The sequence below is a fragment of the Polypterus senegalus genome, chromosome 15 (assembly GCF_016835505.1).
Source record: "Polypterus senegalus isolate Bchr_013 chromosome 15, ASM1683550v1, whole genome shotgun sequence".
NCBI classification, from domain to species: domain Eukaryota; kingdom Metazoa; phylum Chordata; class Cladistia; order Polypteriformes; family Polypteridae; genus Polypterus; species Polypterus senegalus.
Genome location: NC_053168.1, coordinates 6,233,523 through 6,254,222, shown reverse-complemented (window position 1 = coordinate 6,254,222; position 20,700 = coordinate 6,233,523). Strand labels below are relative to the sequence as shown.

Below are 20,700 nucleotides of genomic sequence, written 5' to 3'. Positions count from 1 at the left end.
AATGACTCTGGCTTGTCTAAATGAGCATTTGATACAACAAGAGACTCTGTTTGTGTTGTGAGTGTAGAAAGGGCTTCTTTCTCATCACCCTGCCATACAGATGTTCTTTGTGCAAATTGTGCTGAATTGTAGAACGATGTACAGATACACCATCTGCAGCGAGATGTTCTTGCAGGTCTTTGGAGGTGATCTGTGGTTGTCTGTCACCATTCTCACAATCCTGCCTCTGCATATGCCTCTCCTGTATTTTTCTTGGCCTGCCAGACCTGCTGAGTTGGTTTAACAGTAACTGTGCCTGTGGCCTTCCATTTCCTGATTCCATTCCTTACAGTTGAAACTGACAGTTTAAACCTCTAAGATGGCTTTTGTAGCCTTCCCCTAAACCAGGAGACTCAACAATCTTTGTTTTCAGATCTTTTGAGAGTTGCTTTGAGGATCCCATGCTGTCTGTCACTCTTCAGAGGAGAGTCAAAGGGAAGGAAGCACAACTTGCGATTGACCACCTTAAATACCTTTGACCACTCATGATTGGACACTCCTGTCTATGAAGTTCAAGGCTTGACGAGCTCATCCAACCAAGTAATCAGCATTGAGCAGTGACAGCCATTCAAATCAGCACAATGACAAGGGGACATTTTAGTGCAGCCAGTTTTTCACATTTGATTTAATTTCATAAAACTAAATACAGTGTCACTAAAAATCTTTGTTCGGAAAACACCGCAGTACTCCGATGTTCCTAGGATATGAAAGACATACCACTGTGATCTTTACTGTTGAAAGGAGAGTCGATTATTATGCAGGCTGAGAGGGGTTCACAAACTTTTTCATATGACTATCTATCTATCTATCTATCTATCTATCTATCTTATATAGTGCCTTTCATATCTATCTATCTATCTATCTATCTATCTATCTATCTATCTATCTATCTATCTATCATATAGTGCCTTTCATATCTATCTATCTATCTATCTATCATATAGTGCCTTTCATATCTATCTATCTATCTATCTATCTATCACAAGTTCACAGGTCAGAGGCAGGTACAGACTTTACAGGTTGCTGTGTACAGAAGTGCATACACGATTGTCTGCCGGCCTCTGGTTGCACGTGTGTGACCTTCTTAACCTCCGTGCTTTATTATGAGAGTCACACTGCTGAAGACAGGAAGCTGTGAGCGTGAGTCTTGTGCACCGCTTCTCGAATCGATGGCCGCCAGCCGCTCACTGTGGCTTTGCTAACATAAATCTGTCGATGTTATCTGAAGCCCTCACAGCCTGCCCTTCCGTCTGTCTCTTCAGTCTGCGTCCATCTGATAAACGGCCTCGATGAAGACGAGGTCTCGCAGATTTCGTAAAAGAACTTAAGCTCCATGAATATGTTGATGTTTATTGGTGCTCAGTCAGTCACATGTGCTCTGTTGAGGATGGACACTCGGTGTTGTCCTTATGTCGAGAGTTTAGGTTGATTTATTTATATGAGCTTCTCCAAGACGTTATAGGAGCATTTACTGATTTACTTTAATCGGAGTGCCCTAGAAACCCAATTTCCATTGACGTCATTATTTGTGCATTCAAATCTAAGGTGTCAGCAGCGGCACTTCAGAAGAGGTCACCCACCTGAAGCTAAGGCTGTTCAGTAGTTAGATGGGAGACCCACCAGGAAAAGCTTGAGGTGGTGTTGGTGAGGCCAGCAGGGGGCGCTTACCCTGTGGGTCTTTGTGTGAATCTCAATGCCACCAGTGCAGTGATTGGGACACTGTGCTGTAAAATGGGTGTCGTCCTTCAGATGTGACGTGTAAAACTGAGGTCCTGACTCTCTGGTCAGAAAAGATCCCTGGGCATCCTTTGTACAGAGTAAGGGGTTTCCTGATATCCTTGCTAAATTGTCTACTGTGGTCTGATCATTCTGGCCCCCTAATCATCTCCTGTCTCTAACACACTCATGTGTGGTGGGCGTACTGGAGCAAAAATGGCTATTTTTTTGGGGAGCAATTTGCTATTCTTAAGCTTTTCTTGGGCTATACATTTTTTAAGGACCTGGCAACCGTGACCATGAGGGTGGAAGGAGCAGAAGAATCTTATAATTGTGATTGTGTGTCTTGGCTGGGTTCACTGCAGAAGGCGTTTGTGAAAATTAAAATCCTTTATTTTTATCCGGAGTTGTGTTGGGTGACTGTGGTTTGGGGCTCAGAGGCGCCCCCTTGTACATTTGCCAACTTTTCTGAACACACTTTGTCATTTATGGGTTATTCAGTGTAGACCAATCGGAAAAATGAGCGAAAATTTCTCCATTTCAAAGAAAATCCTTAAAGTGTGCAGAATGTGAAGAGGTTGACACAAGTCAAGTATCATCCTATAAGGGGTGCTGCTCAGCAGCAGAGACACAGAGACTGGTCAGAATCGCTCCAGGGGTCCGCTTCTGTCATGTTTCAGTCTGGCCGGTGCGCACAGTTGTGTTTCGTGTCTGTATTGTTTAATTTTATATCATTTAATTGTTATTTTGTTTCTTTTGCTTATAATGTACCTTGTTCTCTCTGTGTGTGTGTGTGTGTGTGTTGGGAAAGGGGCGTGGCCTGTGTATGTTTATTTTGTGGGTGGCTCCCCGAGGGGCGGGGTCACCTGCCAATCACCTCTAGGATCATCCCTCCTCCCTATTTAAGGGAGGGTCCTCCCATAGGTCCTGGCGGTTCATTAAATACAATGGAGTATTTTCATGTTTTAAATTTCCACTTACATTCAGTTCATTGGCTGACTCCTTTATCTAAGGTGACTTACAACATTTATGATACAATTGGCTCCGTTTCTTTTGGCTTTCCAAATTCGCACATTAGGTTAAGTGACTTGCTAATACTGTTTCTGTGCTTTTGCCTTGTGATTTTTTTGGGGATTTTGAACCCTTGCTCTTTTTCTGCTCCGCGTGTCTATGTGGGTTTCCCCCCACAGTCCAAAGACATACAGGTTAGGTGCCTTGGCGATTCTAAATTGTCCCTAATGTGCACTTGGTGTGTGGGTGTATGTGTGTGTGTGCCCTGTGGTGTGATTATGATATTTTTTTTTTTTTTTGAACCTCTGTTTCGACCACCGCCTTTGAAATCTGTTTTCTGTCTCTGCCTTGCCTCTTTAGGCATCTCATTTGTGATCTTTGGGACTTGCAAAGCCTTTATAAAGGATAGTCCCGGCCATTTTGGATATGTAGTCAGGGTATTTGACGGCGTTTTCCCCCTCTAGTGGGCAACTTTGAAAGTGCTATCGGGACTGCCCAGATCCCGACAGCTCCAAAGCACACTCCACCACCTACTGGGATGACATTTTAATTACCCAAAGTACACACAGCCAGGACAGCACTGGAGTGGCTTGGTGACGAGTCTCTGATTCTCCATGAGTGGCCCATGGAGGCCTCTTAACCTCTGTCACACACGTGCACACGGGAGGCAGCTAAAGGGCTAAGAGGAAGGTAATTCCACACCAGACCAGGGGGTGGCGGGCGAGGTGTACAGATCCTTTCTCTTTTTTCCACTGCAGACCCATTAGGGGAAATTCCGCCAGGCCTCTATGACGTCACTTCCGGTCACGAGCCTGATGACGTCACTTCTGGTTCCGGTCATAATGACCTCACTTCCTCTGCCGCACTTTAAAAACCCCACCAGTTAGTTCTGCTTTGGGCTCAAACCTGTACACACCTGTGCTAAAAATTCGTCCCTTTGCAGGTAGGAACAGTTATACGGGCAGCTGCCCCCAAATCTTTTTTTGTGACTCGTGTATCTCATGTTTGACACCTTCTTAGCGTTACGTTTTTTTTGTGATAAAACTTGTAAAAAGCGTTGCATTTTTTTTTACTTTGACCAATCAGCTTTTGAACAGCATGCTGCACATGTGCGACTGACACGAGCGTCACGTTCGGATTCATCAGACTAACTTTTGATTTCACTGCCTGAAAGCAGAGTTCACATCATCATCGCTGCTTGTTGTACTGTCAACACCGCAGCTGCTGAAAAACGTTTCTTACGAGACGCCATTTTGAGGCAGGAGAAGGCGTGTCTGCACTGTTGCCTGGGTAACACTCGGGCCTATGGTTTACACAAGACCCGCCCATATCGTTTCCCGAGTAATGCTGTTGGTACGTTTACAGCCCGAGTTATCCTCGGGTCTAACGCTTACCCGAGATGCGTCTATACAGTAGAGTTGCCCGAGTGACCCTCGAGACTCATGCTTTTCGTACTGTTTTCACAGTGCGGTGACACTCTGGTCTAACGCTAAGGCGGTTAAACATGTGTGGCGAGACCTAAAGATGGCGGTGCACAGACTCTTCCTATGGAGCGTGTCGGGATCTGCTAAGCGGAATGGGATAGACTGCCTAAATCTAAAGGTGCAAAGCTTGTAGGGACTTACCCAAGAAATTACCCACCAAAGGGGCTTCTACAAAGTAATGAATTAAAGGGCTGAATATTTATTTGAGGGACGTTCACAAAGTTTCCGCACTTTTATATTTTTGTTGGAAACGGTGAAGGCAGGAGGAGTACAGGTAGTCCCCAGGTTACGGACATCTGACATACGAACGGGGCCGCAGCTGATCCGTCATCTGTCTGGGGGACACGACACAGGCGCCTCAGTAACTGCCGCTCCGTCATCTTTGGCCTGGGGACGCTGCAAGCGAAGGCTGGAGGGGGGCGATTTCGCTGCTCGCGTAAGTGTAGTGTCCCTCGGGCGACTCCGGTTGACAAATGGGGCGGTGGGGACTGCACCCCATTCATTCTCAGTGGGCGGCAAGTGGTGACCTGGCATCCATAGTCAACGGGGTCACAGCTATCGCTCGTGTGCAGGTCGGAGGCTTGATGGGGTGGCTTGCTGCCCGCCCACCACGATGCCGCAGTTACTGCTCCTGTGGCTGGTGATGCTGCAAGCGGTGACCTGGTTGTGGCTGAACGGAGGCCATTGAAGGTGAATTGGGCGGCAGGAGGCAGCATTGTAGTGTGCCTCGAGTGGCTGCCTGTTGAATGGTGGGCCTTTGGCTGCACCCTGCTCGTTCTCGGTGAGTTGACGCTGCAGGCAGCATACTGTAGTGGAGGTGACTGTGTGGTGGGCTGGTGATGAACCCCCCCCTCGCCACTTCCATTCATTCTCAATAGCAAGCCTGCTTGTACTGTTATACACATAGCAGGAAGTTGTCTCTCGTCAGTACACCAGACGTGTTGACGACGGGTGCCTTCCTGCTGTGATAGTGTGGACAGTACTGTGCAGAAGAGCTCATCTTAACCTTTTGTCTTCACCCTTCAACAATGTCTCTGAAACACAAATCTGATGCAAGTGCTGGCGATACAGTAAAGAAGAGAAAAACCGTCACCATGGAAAATAAAGTAGAAATAATAAAAAGGTCAGAGAGAAGTGAAACTCCATCATTCATTGGCAGAGCACTTGGTTACAGTCGGTCAACAATAGCATTTATTTAAATAATGGACCTGTTCCAACTTACATACAAATTCAACTTAAGTACAAACCTACAGTCCCTATCCCGTACGTAACCCGGGGACTGCCTGTAGTAATAATTGATTGTGTTTCAGAGTGTCATTTGACTGGGAAGGTGATGATGTAGAAAAGTGATGCCATTTTTTTTTTTTTTTTTAATTCTTAATAATTAGAGATTAAAAAAAAAAGTGTGAAAACTTTTTGAACATCCCTTGTATGAAAAAAAACAAAAACTGAAATCTCTCATTCATTCGTTTACAAGTCTTTCCAAAACAGTCGTCATTATGGGTTACTGAGCGTAGATTAGCAGGCAGAAATGGCAAAATGGATCCATTTCAAATTAAACGTACAACGCAACAAAGTGTGCAGAAAGTGAGGGGTCGGCTAAGTCTGTGACCGTCCTAAGCAAAGCCCACAGAGCATGGGTGGAGAGACCTGAAGGTGGCAGTTTACAGACGTGTGCCATCCCATCTGACGGAGCATATCAGGATCTAACTGCCCAAATCCAGGTGTGCCAAGCTGGTAGAGACGTACCCAAGAAGACCCACAGCTGGATTTGCATCCAAAGGAGCTTCTTCAGAGTGTTGACTTCAAGGTAAGCAGATGAGCAGGTTAAAGAATCAGCGTCCACATACATACTGAACTGTGCAGCTCTACTGACGAGATCATAAAGTGCGCCCTTTGTTCTTACGCACGTTCGTGAAAGTTCTGCCAAGTCCACTGATTTCACTTTTCAAAGGAAATGTAATAATTAAGTCAAACAGAAAACATTTACTCTTAAGGTGTTTGCCAAAAAAACACAAATTAAAAAAAAAAAGCAGGACTGTTGCCTGAGGATCTTTACATCGGAAGTTGATCAACCTGGAAAATAAAAATTATGTTAAAAAACCGCAGATGAGGGCGGATGAAACGCCTCGATGATTCCGCTAAAGCTGGATGAGCCAAGAGGCAATTAACGTTATGATTTGCCATATTTTAGGAATTTATTTCCCCTAAAATACATTTTTCCCTCTGATTTTTATAGGTGGTCCTGAGGGGGTCTCTAATCATGGAGACAGTAGTCACCATTTTAAAAATCACTTCCTTGATAAATAATTAAAGCAAGTAGATTTACTGTCGCTCACTTTGTGCCTTTCCATCTCGGCGCTTGTTTTTTTATTACTCTTTATGTTGTTATAATTACTTGACTGACATCTTTATGCCAGGCGACTTACAACATTTATGATCCGAGCGCTTCCGTTTCTTTTTGGCTTTCCAACTGGAATGCAGGCAGGTGAAGTGACTTGGCTCGGGGTCACACAGTGGTGTCAGTAGTGGGATTTGAACCCACAGCCTCAGGTGGTTTGAAGTCCAAAGCCGTAATCCTCTCAAAGGTCTGTCAGGTTGGATGGAGACCATCCGCGGTCTTGTAACCTGGAAGTGCTTCCAACGGGACACCACGTCACGTCACCAGAGGGACTCCTGGGTCCTCGATAAAAAGGGCCTTGCTGCCTGGTCCAGGTGAGTCGGAGCTGAGAGGATGGAAGGAAGGCAGTGTGGCGGGAGAGAGAAAGAAGAAGAAATGTCCTGTTTATCGTGTGCACAAGGTAGTCTTACAATAAAACCCCTTTCATTTGAACCCGGGACTGACTATCTATCTATTGTATAGTGCCTTTCACATCTATCTATCTATCTATCTATCTATCTATCTATCTATCTATCTATCTATCTATCTATCAATGTTTATCGTATTGGACAGGCAGAACTCGCTTTAATTAAGGGAATTAGAAGCACAAAGCAGGACATCGCCGCTGTGACGGGTGATTACGCCCATTACCCCACAGGACGCCAGCTGGATGGAAGGACCCGAGGAAGAGAACATCGGTGAGGCAATACCTCACCTGGGACACTAGAGGGCAACCCTCCTGGGTGGCTGTGGCACCACGGATTACTTCAAGGCATGCTGGGATTTGGAGTTTGGTACAACCATGTTGGGTTCCATGGGGGCCACCAGGGGGAGCTGCAGAGCCCTACAGTGGGCTTCCACCACACCTGGGAGTGACTGCAGGTAACAATAATGAGCCACCTGGAGCAGAATAAAAGGAGTTGCCTCACTCCGTTCAGGGAGCCATGGTAAGGAGGAAGAGGACGAAGCTTGCTAGAGACGGACTGGAGGGAAAGGACATAGGGAGGAAGATAAAGAAGAGAGCTGTGCTGTATGTACTGTGCCATGGAGAGCAGAGAAAAGCACCTGCCAGCTGTAAATATACGTGTGTGCTGGACTGGAACTTGTGTCCTGCCTGTCTGTGTCAGGATTAGGGTGGTCCACAGGTCAGGTCAGGTTGGGGGGCATGTACTGGTACAGCACATTGCCGCACCCACCACACAAAAAAACAGCTTGGGTTCCTGGTTGGTAACCCCCCAAGCAGACACGCGGTCCAGTCCCACCCTATCAGTCTATCTGCCACAGCCGAGTGTTACATGGGCATCCCCTTGGCCAGGTCCAGCCACTCGGGTACTCAACAATGAGGGTCCTGTGAGCTGATCACCTTTAGGGAAAAGCTCCACATGGCTGTAGTGCTGTAACTGACACTCCCTCACAATTCGTCACGTGCGTCATCCGTGACTCCATGAGTAACACAAAGTCAAACCAGCGGTACACAAGGATTCTCCAAAGAGACACACGTGAAGGAGTCCAGTCTCCATCTCAGGTCTCCAGATAGCAGGGTGCACCAGACTCTAAAGACTTGGACCTTCGTCCTTTTGCACAGATATCAGGACCACCACACACCCCTTTCCAGCGACCTCATGACCCTCCATGCTCTCCCAATCCGTCTACTGACATCATAGAAAGAGTCACCAGACTCACATGAATGTCACTGCTGAGGTAAGTAAACCTCTCGACGTGGTCAGACACTGCTGTTCCCAAGTGGTCATTAAAGGCCTGGCTCTTGGTGTTTATCAGGACCCTCACAAGCCCAGACACTCGGACCCCTATCTCAGTCTCTCTCTCTCTCTCTCTCTCTCTGTGGTCCACACAGCTTTGTAAAGATGTCGCTCTTTAGTCCCAGGGCACTTCACAGTTGGTGGCTTCTTGTTTTATAAAACTTCCACCCTCAGTTGTATTTCTTTTTTTTTTCTTTTTTGTGACATGTGGTTGCCAGTTTTGTGACACTGTGACATTAATATCTGTCCATACTGGCTTTGGTTCCAACTGTTGCAGGTCATATGGGGAGCAGCAGAGCTTTTATGGGACCAAAGGCAGAAGTTTGACTCGGCAGATGACGGCGTTTCATCTTCTTCTTTTCAAGTCTTCCAACAGGAGCTTCGTGCCTTTGTGTTTGGGGTCACCGCCCCGTTGAAGTTTGAACGGCTCTGCCCGTTCCAGATGTCTGGCAGACATTTAACCCTCCTACCCATAATGCTGCCTACACACGTCGGTATGGATGATGGGACGTTAAGCGACTTGCTGTGTTCCTCTTGGCTTTCAAGACCACATGACTCCATTTTTTTTTCCCCCAGCAGACCACAGAACGTCTCCCCCGCAGTCTTTCAAAGGCTCCCGCTGTCCCTTGAGAACATCTTCAGGCCACTTGTTTTTTTTTTTGTTTTTTTTTTTTCCATTGTTATGTTGCGGTCTTGTGCTAAAATCGTCTCAATTCAATTTGTTAGCCTCATCGAGCAGCTCTCAAAAAAAAAAATACATTTTGAATTTTTAAAAATTGAATTCTCACACTGACACGGGGTGGCCTGGTGGCAGTGCTGCTAACTGGCAGGATGGCGACCCGGGCTCGTGTCTCGGGTCCTCCTAGGGCGGAGTTTGTGTGTTCTTCCCGCGTCTGCTCAGCAGGCAAGTCCTTCGATCTCACGGCTTGATTGTTGTTGAGCTGTGCGACCTTCTGTAGACCGGTGGGGGGTGTCTTTTATTAATTTGCAATGAGCTGAATTGACTACAGGTGGACTCCAAACATCTCATCTATGATCAATAGAATGGGATACACCTGAGCCAAATGTCAAGGGTCATAGCAAAGGGTTTGTGCCAATGAGATACTGAATTTATATATACACTCACCTAAAGGATTATTAGGACCACCATACTAATACGGTGTTTGACCCCCTTTCGCCTTCAGAACTGCCTCAATTCTACGTGGCATTGATTCAACAAGGTGCTGAAAGCATTCTTTAGAAATGTTGGCCCATATTGATAGGATAGCATCTTGCAGTTGATGGAGATTTGTGGGATGCACATCCAGGGCACGAAGCTCTGCTCCACCACATCCCAAAGATGCTCTCTTGGGTTGAGATCTGGTGACTGTGGGGGCCATTTTAGTACAGTGAACTCATTGTCATGTTCAAGAAACCAATCTGAAATGATTCAAGCTTTGTGACATGGTGCATTATCCTACTGGAAGTAGCCATCAGAGGATGGGTACATGGTGGTCATGAAGGGATGGACATGGTCAGAAACAATGCTCAGGTAGCTCGTGGCATTTAAATGATGCCCAATTGGCACTAAGGGGCCTAAAGTGTGCCAAGAAAACATCCCCCACACCATTACACCACCACCACCAGCCTGCACAGTGGTAACAAGGCATGATGGATCCATGTTCTCATTCTGTTTACGCCAAATTCTGACTCCACCATTTGAATGTCTCAACAGAAATCGAGACTCATCAGACCAGGCAACATCTTACCAGTCTTCAACTGTCCAATTTTGGTGAGCTCGTGCAAATTGTAGCCTCTTTTTCCTATTTGTAGTGGAGATGAGTGGTACCCGGTGGGGTCTTCTGCTGTTGTAGCCCATCCGCCTCAAGGTTGTGTGTGTTGTGGCTTCACAAATGCTTTGCTGCATACCTCGGTTGTAACGAGTGGTTATTTCAGTCAAAGTTGCTCTTCTATCGGCTTGAATCAGTTGGCCCATTCATTCTCCTCTGACCTCTAGCATCAACAAGGCATTTTCGCCCACAGGACTGCCGCATACTGGATGTTTTTCCCTTTTCACACCAGTCTTTGTAAACCCTAGAAATGGTTGTGCGTGAAAATCCCAGTTAGTGAGCAGATTGTGAAATACTCAGACCGGCCCGTCTGGCACCAACAACCATGCCACGCTCATAATTGCTTAAATCACCTTTCTTTCCCTTTCTGACATTCAGTTTGGAGTTCAGGAGATTGTCTTGACCATTTTTTACATCTAAGATGTCTCACTGAACGCTGTATCTGTCCTGGTGTCTATATTAGCACAGGGAATTCCAGTCTCTGTATGACATTTCGCCTGAAGAAGGGGCCTGAGTTGCCTCAAAAGCTGGCATATTGTAATCTTTTTAGTTAGTCCAGTAAAAGGCGTCATTTTGCTTGACTTCTCACTACTTCTTCCAGGAGAGTAAGGGACGGAGTCAAGTCGAGTGCCTTCACGGCGCAGATTCTCGGTGCGGCAAGGAAAGAAAGAGAAGATCGTATTAGCGACAGCACCCCCTCGTGGTCCAGCGGGTCATTACATTCCTTAACAGAGCCCGTGGGGAGATCCACAGACACACATGCGGGACACCGACTCAGCACGCTTCACAATTTGGCAACTCAGGGGAAATGTGGTAGTCACTGAGCCTTGTGGTAGCCAGCGATAACATAAGGGGGGCACATCGATGTCTACATGCAACCAAAAAAAAATATAGAAAACTCTGGGGCTTTGCCTCCTGCTCATTTCGCTCACCAACCTCCCGGCCTGCGCTACGCGCCAGCAGCTTCACATCTCTGTCACTCGTGTATGTAGATTTCATTTTCACCAAACAACAAATCTTTTATTTCTTCATTGGGAGGCAACACAACTTTTCCCTGATGGCAACACAAATTAGATGACCTACTAGTCTTTAAAGCCTTACATTATCTACACACTTCTGTCATATCACCTATGTCCGTATATTCGATCTCTTTTCACTGTTCTGTTATTTCACCGAGTAATAATTTCCGTCTGTTAGCGCTAATGCAATCTTGACTATCATTTTTTCAGACTTTCGAATTTTAGTCCTTCCATTATTTCTAATCTGCTCTGCATGTGTATCGCACCAACGTTTTTGAATTCTTTACGACGTTCTACTTTGTCCTCTACTCTTTGTCTTTTATTTCCAGCCCCAGGCGTAGTTAAATCTCTTGGCACAAAGTCTCATCTCGCGGGACTTGAAATTATCTCGTGTAGAGATCCAAAAACATTTCTTTGTCCGTGTTTTTCAGATAAATTTCGTGTAAAGTGCGATACTTTTGGAGATATGGATTTGTATCCATTATTGGCTGTAGAATTTCAAATACATCCGATTGTTTAACTCTTTCGATTGTTTGTTGCGTCGCTTCTCCGTGATCATAATTGATCAAATTATGTTTTTTTTTTTTAATTAAACTTGTTGTAGCTTTAATTGTTGCGGGATCGCAGAATCTCATAGCGTGGCGGTTCTCAACCTGTGAGATGTGAAAGAAAGAAAACAAGAATCGAAAATATGACAAATAAATCTGTTGAAATCAAAACAAATGAACTTAAACTACATTCTGATACTAGAAAAATGAACGTAGAGTTAGATAAATGTCGATAAAAGTTAAGTAGGTATAATAAAACTTGTAGCGGTGTATCGGCAGCAAAAAATATTTGAATACATTTTATTAGGGTTTCAAAAAAACGTTAGGGGGGCCGAGATTAAAACTGTTATGAAAACTTGGGTCGGAAATACTTAAAGGTTGAGAAACGCTGTCATAGCGTATGGTCCTCAATTTTGTAAATCTACATTTTGAGCATTGAATGACGCGAATGCAAAACGATTATTGTAGACTCGGATATTTTGCCTGTAGCGTTTGTAGATTTCACTTTCACCAAACAACAAATCTTTTTATTCTCGTGGATATGCCTCTTCATTGGGAAGAATCACTACTTTTCCCTGATGGCAACACCAATTAGACGATCTACAAGTCTCCAACTTAAACTTTAAAGCCTTACAATATCTACATACTTCTGTCCTTTCACCTATGTCCATATATTTGATCGCTGTTCCGTTATTTCACCGAGTAATAATTTCCGTTTGTTTGCGCTGTGATCTTTACTATCGTTTTTCTTTCGAATTTTCCCACTTCCATTATCTCTAACCTGCGCTGCATGTGTATCGCGCCAACGTTTTTGAATTCTTTATGACGTTTTACTTTGCCATCTACTCTTTGTCTTTTATTTCCGGCCCTGGGCCTGTTTAATTCTCTTGGCACAAAGTCTCGTCTCGCGGGACGTGAAAATATCTCTCTGAAAAATTCTTGTCTCGTCCCAGGATTTTTTTATTTAAAAGAGAGATGTGTGCAAAGAAGCAACACGTCGACTATCCCGATTGCCATGTTGGGTTGTGTGTTGGCGACCATCTCAAAACATGTCACACGAAGTACTAAATCTGCATCGGCACAGCCATGGACCCCGACGTGCCTATTTTACTGTGTTTACGTGTTTCTGTTACATGTAATAACATTTTTCTTTGTTGAAAAAACTTTGTTTTTGTCTCATTTTATTCTGAGGGTGAAGTTGTAACTGGAAACAAGCTAGATGGAAAACTTCTGGTTCGTTTGTCATTTGATTTTTTATTCCTGCTAAGCAGCAGTTAAAAACGACAAAAGCTGTTTACGACTAAAAATGAGCGATTTAGAATGAAGAATCTGTAGAATTTCGAATACATCCAGCGAAAAAATGAAAATGAAGCCTAAAATTGTTGCTTGAGCCATAAGAACATCAACAGCAATAACTGACTTTTCATTAAGAAGTTGCATTGGAAGTTCAGCCTATGGCCACTACGGCCCCCACCCTCAGGACTAACTTTGCAGACCCCTGGCCTAAAGGCTCGGAGCTGAAGTTCCGCTCCTGCTTTCTAAAGGGTTGGAAGTGCAGCTGAGGAGGATCGGAGGGAGCCGTCCTGAGAGAATTCCTCAGCAGAGACACGCGGTCCAATTGTGACACCACAAAAACACGCCAGCGCTGCCCTTATGAGGAATCGGTGAAGCAGTCGGTTACCAAACGTCTGACTGTGACAAGTGGGCCATGGGGGCTGCGCGAATTGTAAATAAATAATCGCGCCCCAAGGAAGTGCAGGCTTCAGTCGGGCGAAGGTTTTTTTCTGTATGTGTGTGGAGCCTGCGTGGATAGAAGAGGGAGAAAGACAGAAGCCGAACGGTGAGAACAGCATGGGGGGGAGAAGCAGGATGAGCCAGCCAGGGTGTGAAAGGCAGCGCGGTTGGCTTCCCCACTCCAGGGGCGGATCGCCTGCACTGATTTATTGTTGTGGAGTGGGAGTGATTGTGGTGGAGTCCTACACCAAGGGTGCGAGAAGGAAGACAAGAGGACCGCAACACCACTCATGGCAGCCAAGAAGGGGGTCGGGTTGGTGAGGACCACGGCTGCTGGAGTCTCCACCAGCTGAGCAAGCAATGGGGGAGCCGGGGTTTCGAAAACGGAGTTATGCTGGGCTCGTCTATGAGTGGAAGGACCATTGACCCAATGAGTGTTGGGTTTCCTTCTCATTTTAAGTCTTGTTTGGGTTTTCACCGTTTTAATAGATTACTAGGTGGCTTCACTCACTAAAACCGACCTGCGTTACATGCCAACCACTTCACTCGTGTTGTGAAGAGGGGGGCTGAACGCACCCCAAGGGGACATGATTGCTCCTCCAGCACCCCCACTTAAACGGTGATAAAATGGGAAACAAATACAGTTTTTTTGTTTTTTTTTTACCTCCTCTTTGCTCAATCATCTGCTGACTTGGTGCTGTGCCCTGTGATGTGCATTCCGCACGGCGCACTTCTGTCATATCACCCAAGTCCATTGTGGATGCTAGAGGCGCTGTTGCCCCGTTAAACCCACCAGACAGACGTCCAGGACACACTTGTAAAAACACCAAGAAGATTCCTTTAATATTTTCTTCCAATAAAGTGCACAATTCTCCAATAATCAATAACAATAACACAATCCACCACTCCCAGCAGCTCCATTACACAGCCTCCCAACTCCGGCTCGATCTTCTAGGTTTCCCAAAGTCCTTTAAATAGTCTATAACCCGGAAGTCCTCCATCTTTTCTTCCAGGTTAATGCCACATCATCCTTCCTTATGCAGTCCATCAGTACTGCGGGCTTCCGTCCTTGTGACTCCAAAGTACTTCTGGGTTATCGTAATAGTAGGAGTCCCCAGGTCCTTTGTGAACTCCCCCTGGCGTCACCCACGGCACCCAACAGGGTTGAGGAAATGGACTCCACGTCCCAGGATGTTTTTAGCGAATCCGGGGAACCATTGCCGTCTAGGGGAGCTGCCACCTAGCGTCCTGGGGGATGCAGTACCCTGAAAAGCCTGTTCTTCCTCCTTCTTTTCTTTCAGGGACGTCCCGACCGGACTGAACCTCTGGCCGTCCATGACACCATATATTCGATCTCTTCTCGTTTTTACCTTTTCGTCAATATTGGATTGAATTTTGATTCCATGTTTGGAATTACATCGTGACGAAGCAACATATAACTGCCTGTGAGTGAATATCATTTCTTTCTCTCTACAAGAAATGTGTCTGACATTACCACGTAGGACTTTTCCAAATCTCTTTGCATAAGCTCTTGCCGTCTCGCGGGACGTGAAAGTGTCCCTGAGACAATCGCGTCTCATCTCCTTCCAAGATATTTTTTTTATAACAGAGAGCACTGCACGATTAGAACACCGTTTGCTTGGAGTCAAGTCAAGTTGGGGAGCATGCACTGGTACAACGCGTTTCCGCAGCCACTACACGACGAAACAACTCGGGATCCCGGTTGGCAACCCCCTAGGCAGACACATGGTCCAGTCCCACCTTCCGGAAATAACCCTCTGTCTCTCTCAGCCAGGTGTTACGTGGGCGACCCCTTGGCCTGTTCCAGCCACTCGGGTTCCCAACAATGAGGATCTTACGAGCTGATCACCCTCGGGGAAATGCACCACATGGCCGTAGTGCCGTAACTGACGCTCCCTCACAATGCAGGTCATGTGCCTCATTCAGGACTCTATGAGCAACACAAAGTCAAACCAACGGCACCCAAGGATTTTCCCGAGAGACAGACCCAGTACCACAGGAGTCCAGTCTTCGTCTCAGGTCACTGGATAGCGTCGATGTTTCGCAACCACCATGCTTGGATTGTTTTAATAAAAACGCCACCGCGCTGTTTGCAGGAACCCCTTGCTTTACAGGTGTCCTCATTTGCTCAGCTCATCCCTCGGGTACGTTGCAGGTGATGCGGGGGATCAGGAGGCTCCCAAGATGCAACCAGTAACATGGAGTCGACCCGCACTGTCCCACGGACTTATTGTTTTTTTTTTTCTTTTCTTTTTAGGGTTGGTCGATCACGTCTGTAATATTTTTATCGAAGCAAGTGTCCTGTACCTGGAAGGGGAGAATAAATCCAATATGAAGAATGGAAGCTCTCTCCTGCTGCCGTTGTTGGACATCATGCATTATTTGCTGAAGCACACTTCTGCCATCGTGAGGCTGGCTTTGCAGGTATTGTATGTATGTATATAATATTAGTTTTTAGTTTGGTCAGGTATTCATAATACATTTCAAAGAGGTCATCCATTCATTTTGTGAAGAATTTCAAGAACATTTTTGCCAGTATAATAGAGCTAAGTGACCAGTCTGGTATTGCGATCAGCCAACACAGCTAGAAAGGCTCCACACAGCGCTGAAGAGGACAACATTATAAACCAAATGAAACACAAGGCAGGAGATGCCAGTCCGTGATGTGGCATGGCACACTGTGATGAGAGAGGTCCATGGGGGTCTGTTAGTTTTCATTATATTTATTTTTTTTTTTTACTAAAGTCAGCCAGTTCTGTCTTGGAGAGGTCTCAGTGCAAGGGATAGTGCGGTTAGGGCAGCCCCAGGGTGTCGATGGGTAGCTTGGGGCTTTCATATGCAGTCACGTGCAGTTCAGGCAGTTTTCTCATTAGTGCTTTGAACATTAGAACTATCTGGATGAGAACGAATCATTCAGCCCAAGAAAGCTCACCAGTCCTATCCACTTCATACTTCTAAAAAATTTCATCAAGTCTGGGGAGCGTAATTAAGGTACCTGCAACCCAAACACTATAAAAGGAGCCTGAGCAGGACAGTGAGGAGGACAGATTGAAAATGAAGCCAAAAGACACAATCGGGAGTGTGAGCCTGCATGGTGGGAAGGAGGGCAGAGCGGTCAGAGACTCTCGTGAGAGGAGCAAAATGGCAACGGCGCTCCGAAGGGTGGATTGTCTCCTGGATTGTCAGGATGAGAGGAGAGGTGACGATGAAGCCATCACCACAGAACATTTCCAACAGGTTGCTGCTTATATCAAATGACCCGAGTAGACTCTGCTCTGGCTCTTCTTGTCCAGCACCAGTGTGTTGTCAAGACCAGGCCAGTTTGCTCTTTATATAAACCCCTCACCCAGGCACCACTACCACATCCACCCACTAAATGGTGTCTGGTCTCAGAGTCTCCTTGGCATATTGGAAGCCCACCACCAGCTCTTTTAACTTACTGATGTTGAGTTGCAGCCTTCCTGTACTCCCAAATCGTCTCCAGTATTAATGCAGCCTATGATGGAGGAGTCATCCGAAAAATGTCTTATTGGTGGTATTACTGGTATTGTGCTGGGAGTCTATTGTGTAGACAGCACACGGGAAGGGAAACAGAATCTCCAGTATGACACTCCCAGTCCCTCAGCCTCACAAACACGCTGTCTGTTGGTCAGGTAGCCCGTAATCCAGGAGAGTGTAGGGGGCATCAAGAATGGCAATAAAGGCACTGGAAAAAATATCAAATAACATGAGCCTGACTGTGGTGCCAGCTTTGTCCAAGTGGGAGCAGGCCCTGTGGAGCATGGAGATCAGGGCATCACCCACACCTGTATGTGTCGGGTAGGCAAACTGCAGAGGATCCAGATGTTCTGAACCCAGGGGTCGGAGCTGTTTTAGGACATTCTTGTTTACCGTGGCACCGGAGAGCGGTAGCATGTTGCATGTTGGTCAGACATGCTGTTAAGAATGTACTCTACTACTACTACTACTACTATGGCATATCTCAGGGTCTGGGCCATCTTAATGCATAGGCACACTGGGCAGTTGCCCCGGGTCCCCATGCTAATCTATGTATGTCGTAACTTGCTGAGTGGTTGTGTAGGTAGAGACCCCACAATGCGCTGCTCTGCCCGGGAGCCTTTAATGCTGTTAAAGCAGCCTTGGATGGATGGATGGATGGATGGATAGATAGCCGTCTTATAGGGGCTCCATGCTAATAATCTGTGTATGATGTGACTTGCTGAGTGGTTGTGTAGGTAGGGACCCCAATGCACCGCTTTGCCAGGGGGCCTATAATGCTGTTAAGATGACCCTGGATGGATAGATAGATAGTTAGCTAGATAGATAGATGGGCGTCTTAATGCATGGGCATGCTGAGCAGTTGCGCGGGGACCCCACGAGCATAAGGGGCCCCATGCTAGTCTATGAATGTTGTGACTTGGTAGGTAGGGGCCCCACAGTGCACTGCTTTGTCTGGGGGGGGGGCCTTTAATGCTGTTAAGACGGCCCTGCTCAGGGTTGTGCAGCCCGGCTTTTTAAGCAAGTCTTACTGAAAGTGTTTGAATTTATTCTCCTTCACTAAAAAGGCCCAGTTAAAAGCCATGGACTTCGGTGGCCTTTTTAGGAAGACTCGGCCGCATGCAGTATCGTTACAGTCAGATCCTCGCCGTCGTGCAGAGTCATCAGATGGCCCTGTGCTCAGGAGATGAGCGTGGCCTCCCACCGGTACTCATTATCTTGTTAGGCTTCTTCTGTGCATCACAGCAGGCACTAGAAGGCATACATATTTAAACTAACAGATGAAGAATTTGTAATGTGCAGTAAATCCATCACCTGATAGAAGCGGCTCCCCCCTGCAACCTCCACAAAGCTGGCGAGTAGGAATCTGCTGCATCTGCATACAGCGCCCTCCATAATGCTTGGGACAAAGACCCATTTGTTCCTTGATTTCCCCTTCGGCTCCACAGTTTAAAATTACAGATCAAACAATTCAGGCATTGTGAGTTGTAGACTTTCATTTAAGGGGATTTGAATGCATTTCAGTCACACAACACTTTTGTCTACATGGTCCCTCCATTTTAAGTCACCATCATGTTTGGGAAAATTGGCATCTCAAGTGTTTGTGATTCCTCAGGTGAGTTTCATGGCTTCATAAGATACTTTAGCTTGCTTCTACCCTTTCTCAAATTGATGTATCTTCATAGATTTCGGTCACACAGCCCTTCTTCCACACGATCCCCCATTTCAGAACATCATAACGTTGGGGACAGTTGCCATCACATGTGTTTGGGATTCATCAGGTGGGTTGCATGGCTTCATAAGATACTTCAGCTTGCTTCTACCCTTTGGAGTCTGTAGTTGCCATTGTTCAACATGAGGATGAGAGCTGTGCCAGTGGAAGTCAAAGAAGCCATTATGAGTCTAAAAACACTAGAGCCACCAGGAAAGCCTTAGGATGACTAAAATCAACTGTGTGGAATATCATGAAGAAGAAAGAACACACTGGTGAGCGTTCTCAAATTGATGTATCTGCATAGATTTTGTTCACACAGCCCTTCCTCCACATGGTCCCCCATTTCAGAACATCATAACGTTAGGGACAGTTGGCATCACAGGTGTTTGGGATTCCTCAGGTGGGTTTCATGGCTTCATTACTGCAGACACTGATTGAATGAATCAACTTTGAATTACCTTTATAACATTATCGAATACCAACAGAGAGTGGTGCTGTCTCCTGTATTAATATGGAGACCTGCGGTGAAGTCTGTGAACCCCAATACAGCCCCCCTGGGAAAAGCTATACATGGTCTCCGGATTCATTTATTCAATAAGAATCCCAGTAAGTAATGTGGGATTAAATAACCAATCATGAAAACCCACTAAACTAGGAATTACGGAGAAAAAGCATTCAATTCATTGTAACCAACCAGCAAGGAGTTGCTACAGTTATGGAATCTAACAAATTCTGGATTCAGACAAGTTGACAGAGGTGGGGTGTAGATGACAGTTGGGACAGCCAGCAGTGACAAAAGGGTCAGCATTTAAAACACAAAGAAAGATTGCATATGCTGTATTATGCACATTTAGCTGGCCAATGGCGAGTACATTTGCTAGCGACTCTCTATAAACCTAAAATGGATTCAGAACGTATTCAGTCCCCTTCACTTTCTGATCAGTGTTCATCATTTTAAATAGCTAGATTTCCAGTTTCTGCCCATCAGCCTACCCTCTATAACCCATAACGACAAATGGAAAACATGGTTTCAGAAAAATTTGCAAATTTATTCAAAATCAAAATCAGTACTACTTAGGAAGTCCCTGTGGCAGCAATTCCCAGCTTCAGATCTTCTTGGTAAGTTTTAACAAGCTTACCACTCCTGGTTTTGGGCAGTTAATTCCATTCTCCCTGGCAGATCCTCTCAAGCTGTGCCAGATTGCACATGAAGCGTATCTAATGTGCCATCATCAGGTCTCCCCACCATCTTATATAGAGTTTAAGTTTATTAAAAATCTAAATCCTGGAAGAAGTGTTCAGATCCTCCATTCTGTACGTTGCATGGCACGTTTTAGAGGTAATTCCAGCTTTTAAGTCTTCACGAGTAAAGCTGTACAAGCTTTGCACACCTGGATTTGGGCCGTGTGTCCTATTGTTCCTCTCGGCTCCACTAGTTTGGATGGGAAGACTCTGTAATCTGCCATCGTCAGGTCTCCCCACCATCTTCTATAGGGTTTAAGTTTATTAAAAATCTAAATTTGAAATCTCTCCTAGAAGAAGTACTCCGGTCCTTCATTCTGTACCTTGTATAGGACCCTTTGGAGGAAATTCCAGGTTTAAGTCTTTGTGAGTAATTCTCTACAAGCTTTGCATAACTGGATTTGGGCCGTGTGTCCCATTGGTCCTCCCAGCTCCACTAGATTGGATGGGAAGTGTCTCGAATCTGCCATCTTCAGGTCTCTCCACATATGTTCTAGGGGGGTTTAAGTCTGGGCCACTCAGGGACACTTGGGGACTTGTCCTGAAGCCACTCCAGCACTGCCTTGGCTGTGTGCTACAGGTCATTATCATGTTGAAAGGTGATGGTGTGCACTCCGGAGCAGGTTTTCTTCGAGATCTTCTCAGTATTTGGTTGCACTTGTCCTTCCCTCAATTCTGAGCAGTCACCCTGTCCCTTCTCCCACA

The 20,700-nt window shown here is 45.9% G+C and overlaps 1 protein-coding gene across 1 annotated transcript in view; it reads left to right on the top strand.

Moving 5' to 3' along the window:
- The window catches only part of ulk4 (unc-51 like kinase 4), a 459,640-nt gene that overhangs the window by 353,236 nt on the left and 85,704 nt on the right, over positions 1-20,700 (top strand). Inside the window, exon 33 of the mRNA XM_039736934.1 lies at positions 15,799-15,965. Coding sequence (XP_039592868.1) covers positions 15,799-15,965 — 167 coding nt within the window. The remainder of the gene's footprint in view (positions 1-15,798; positions 15,966-20,700) is intronic.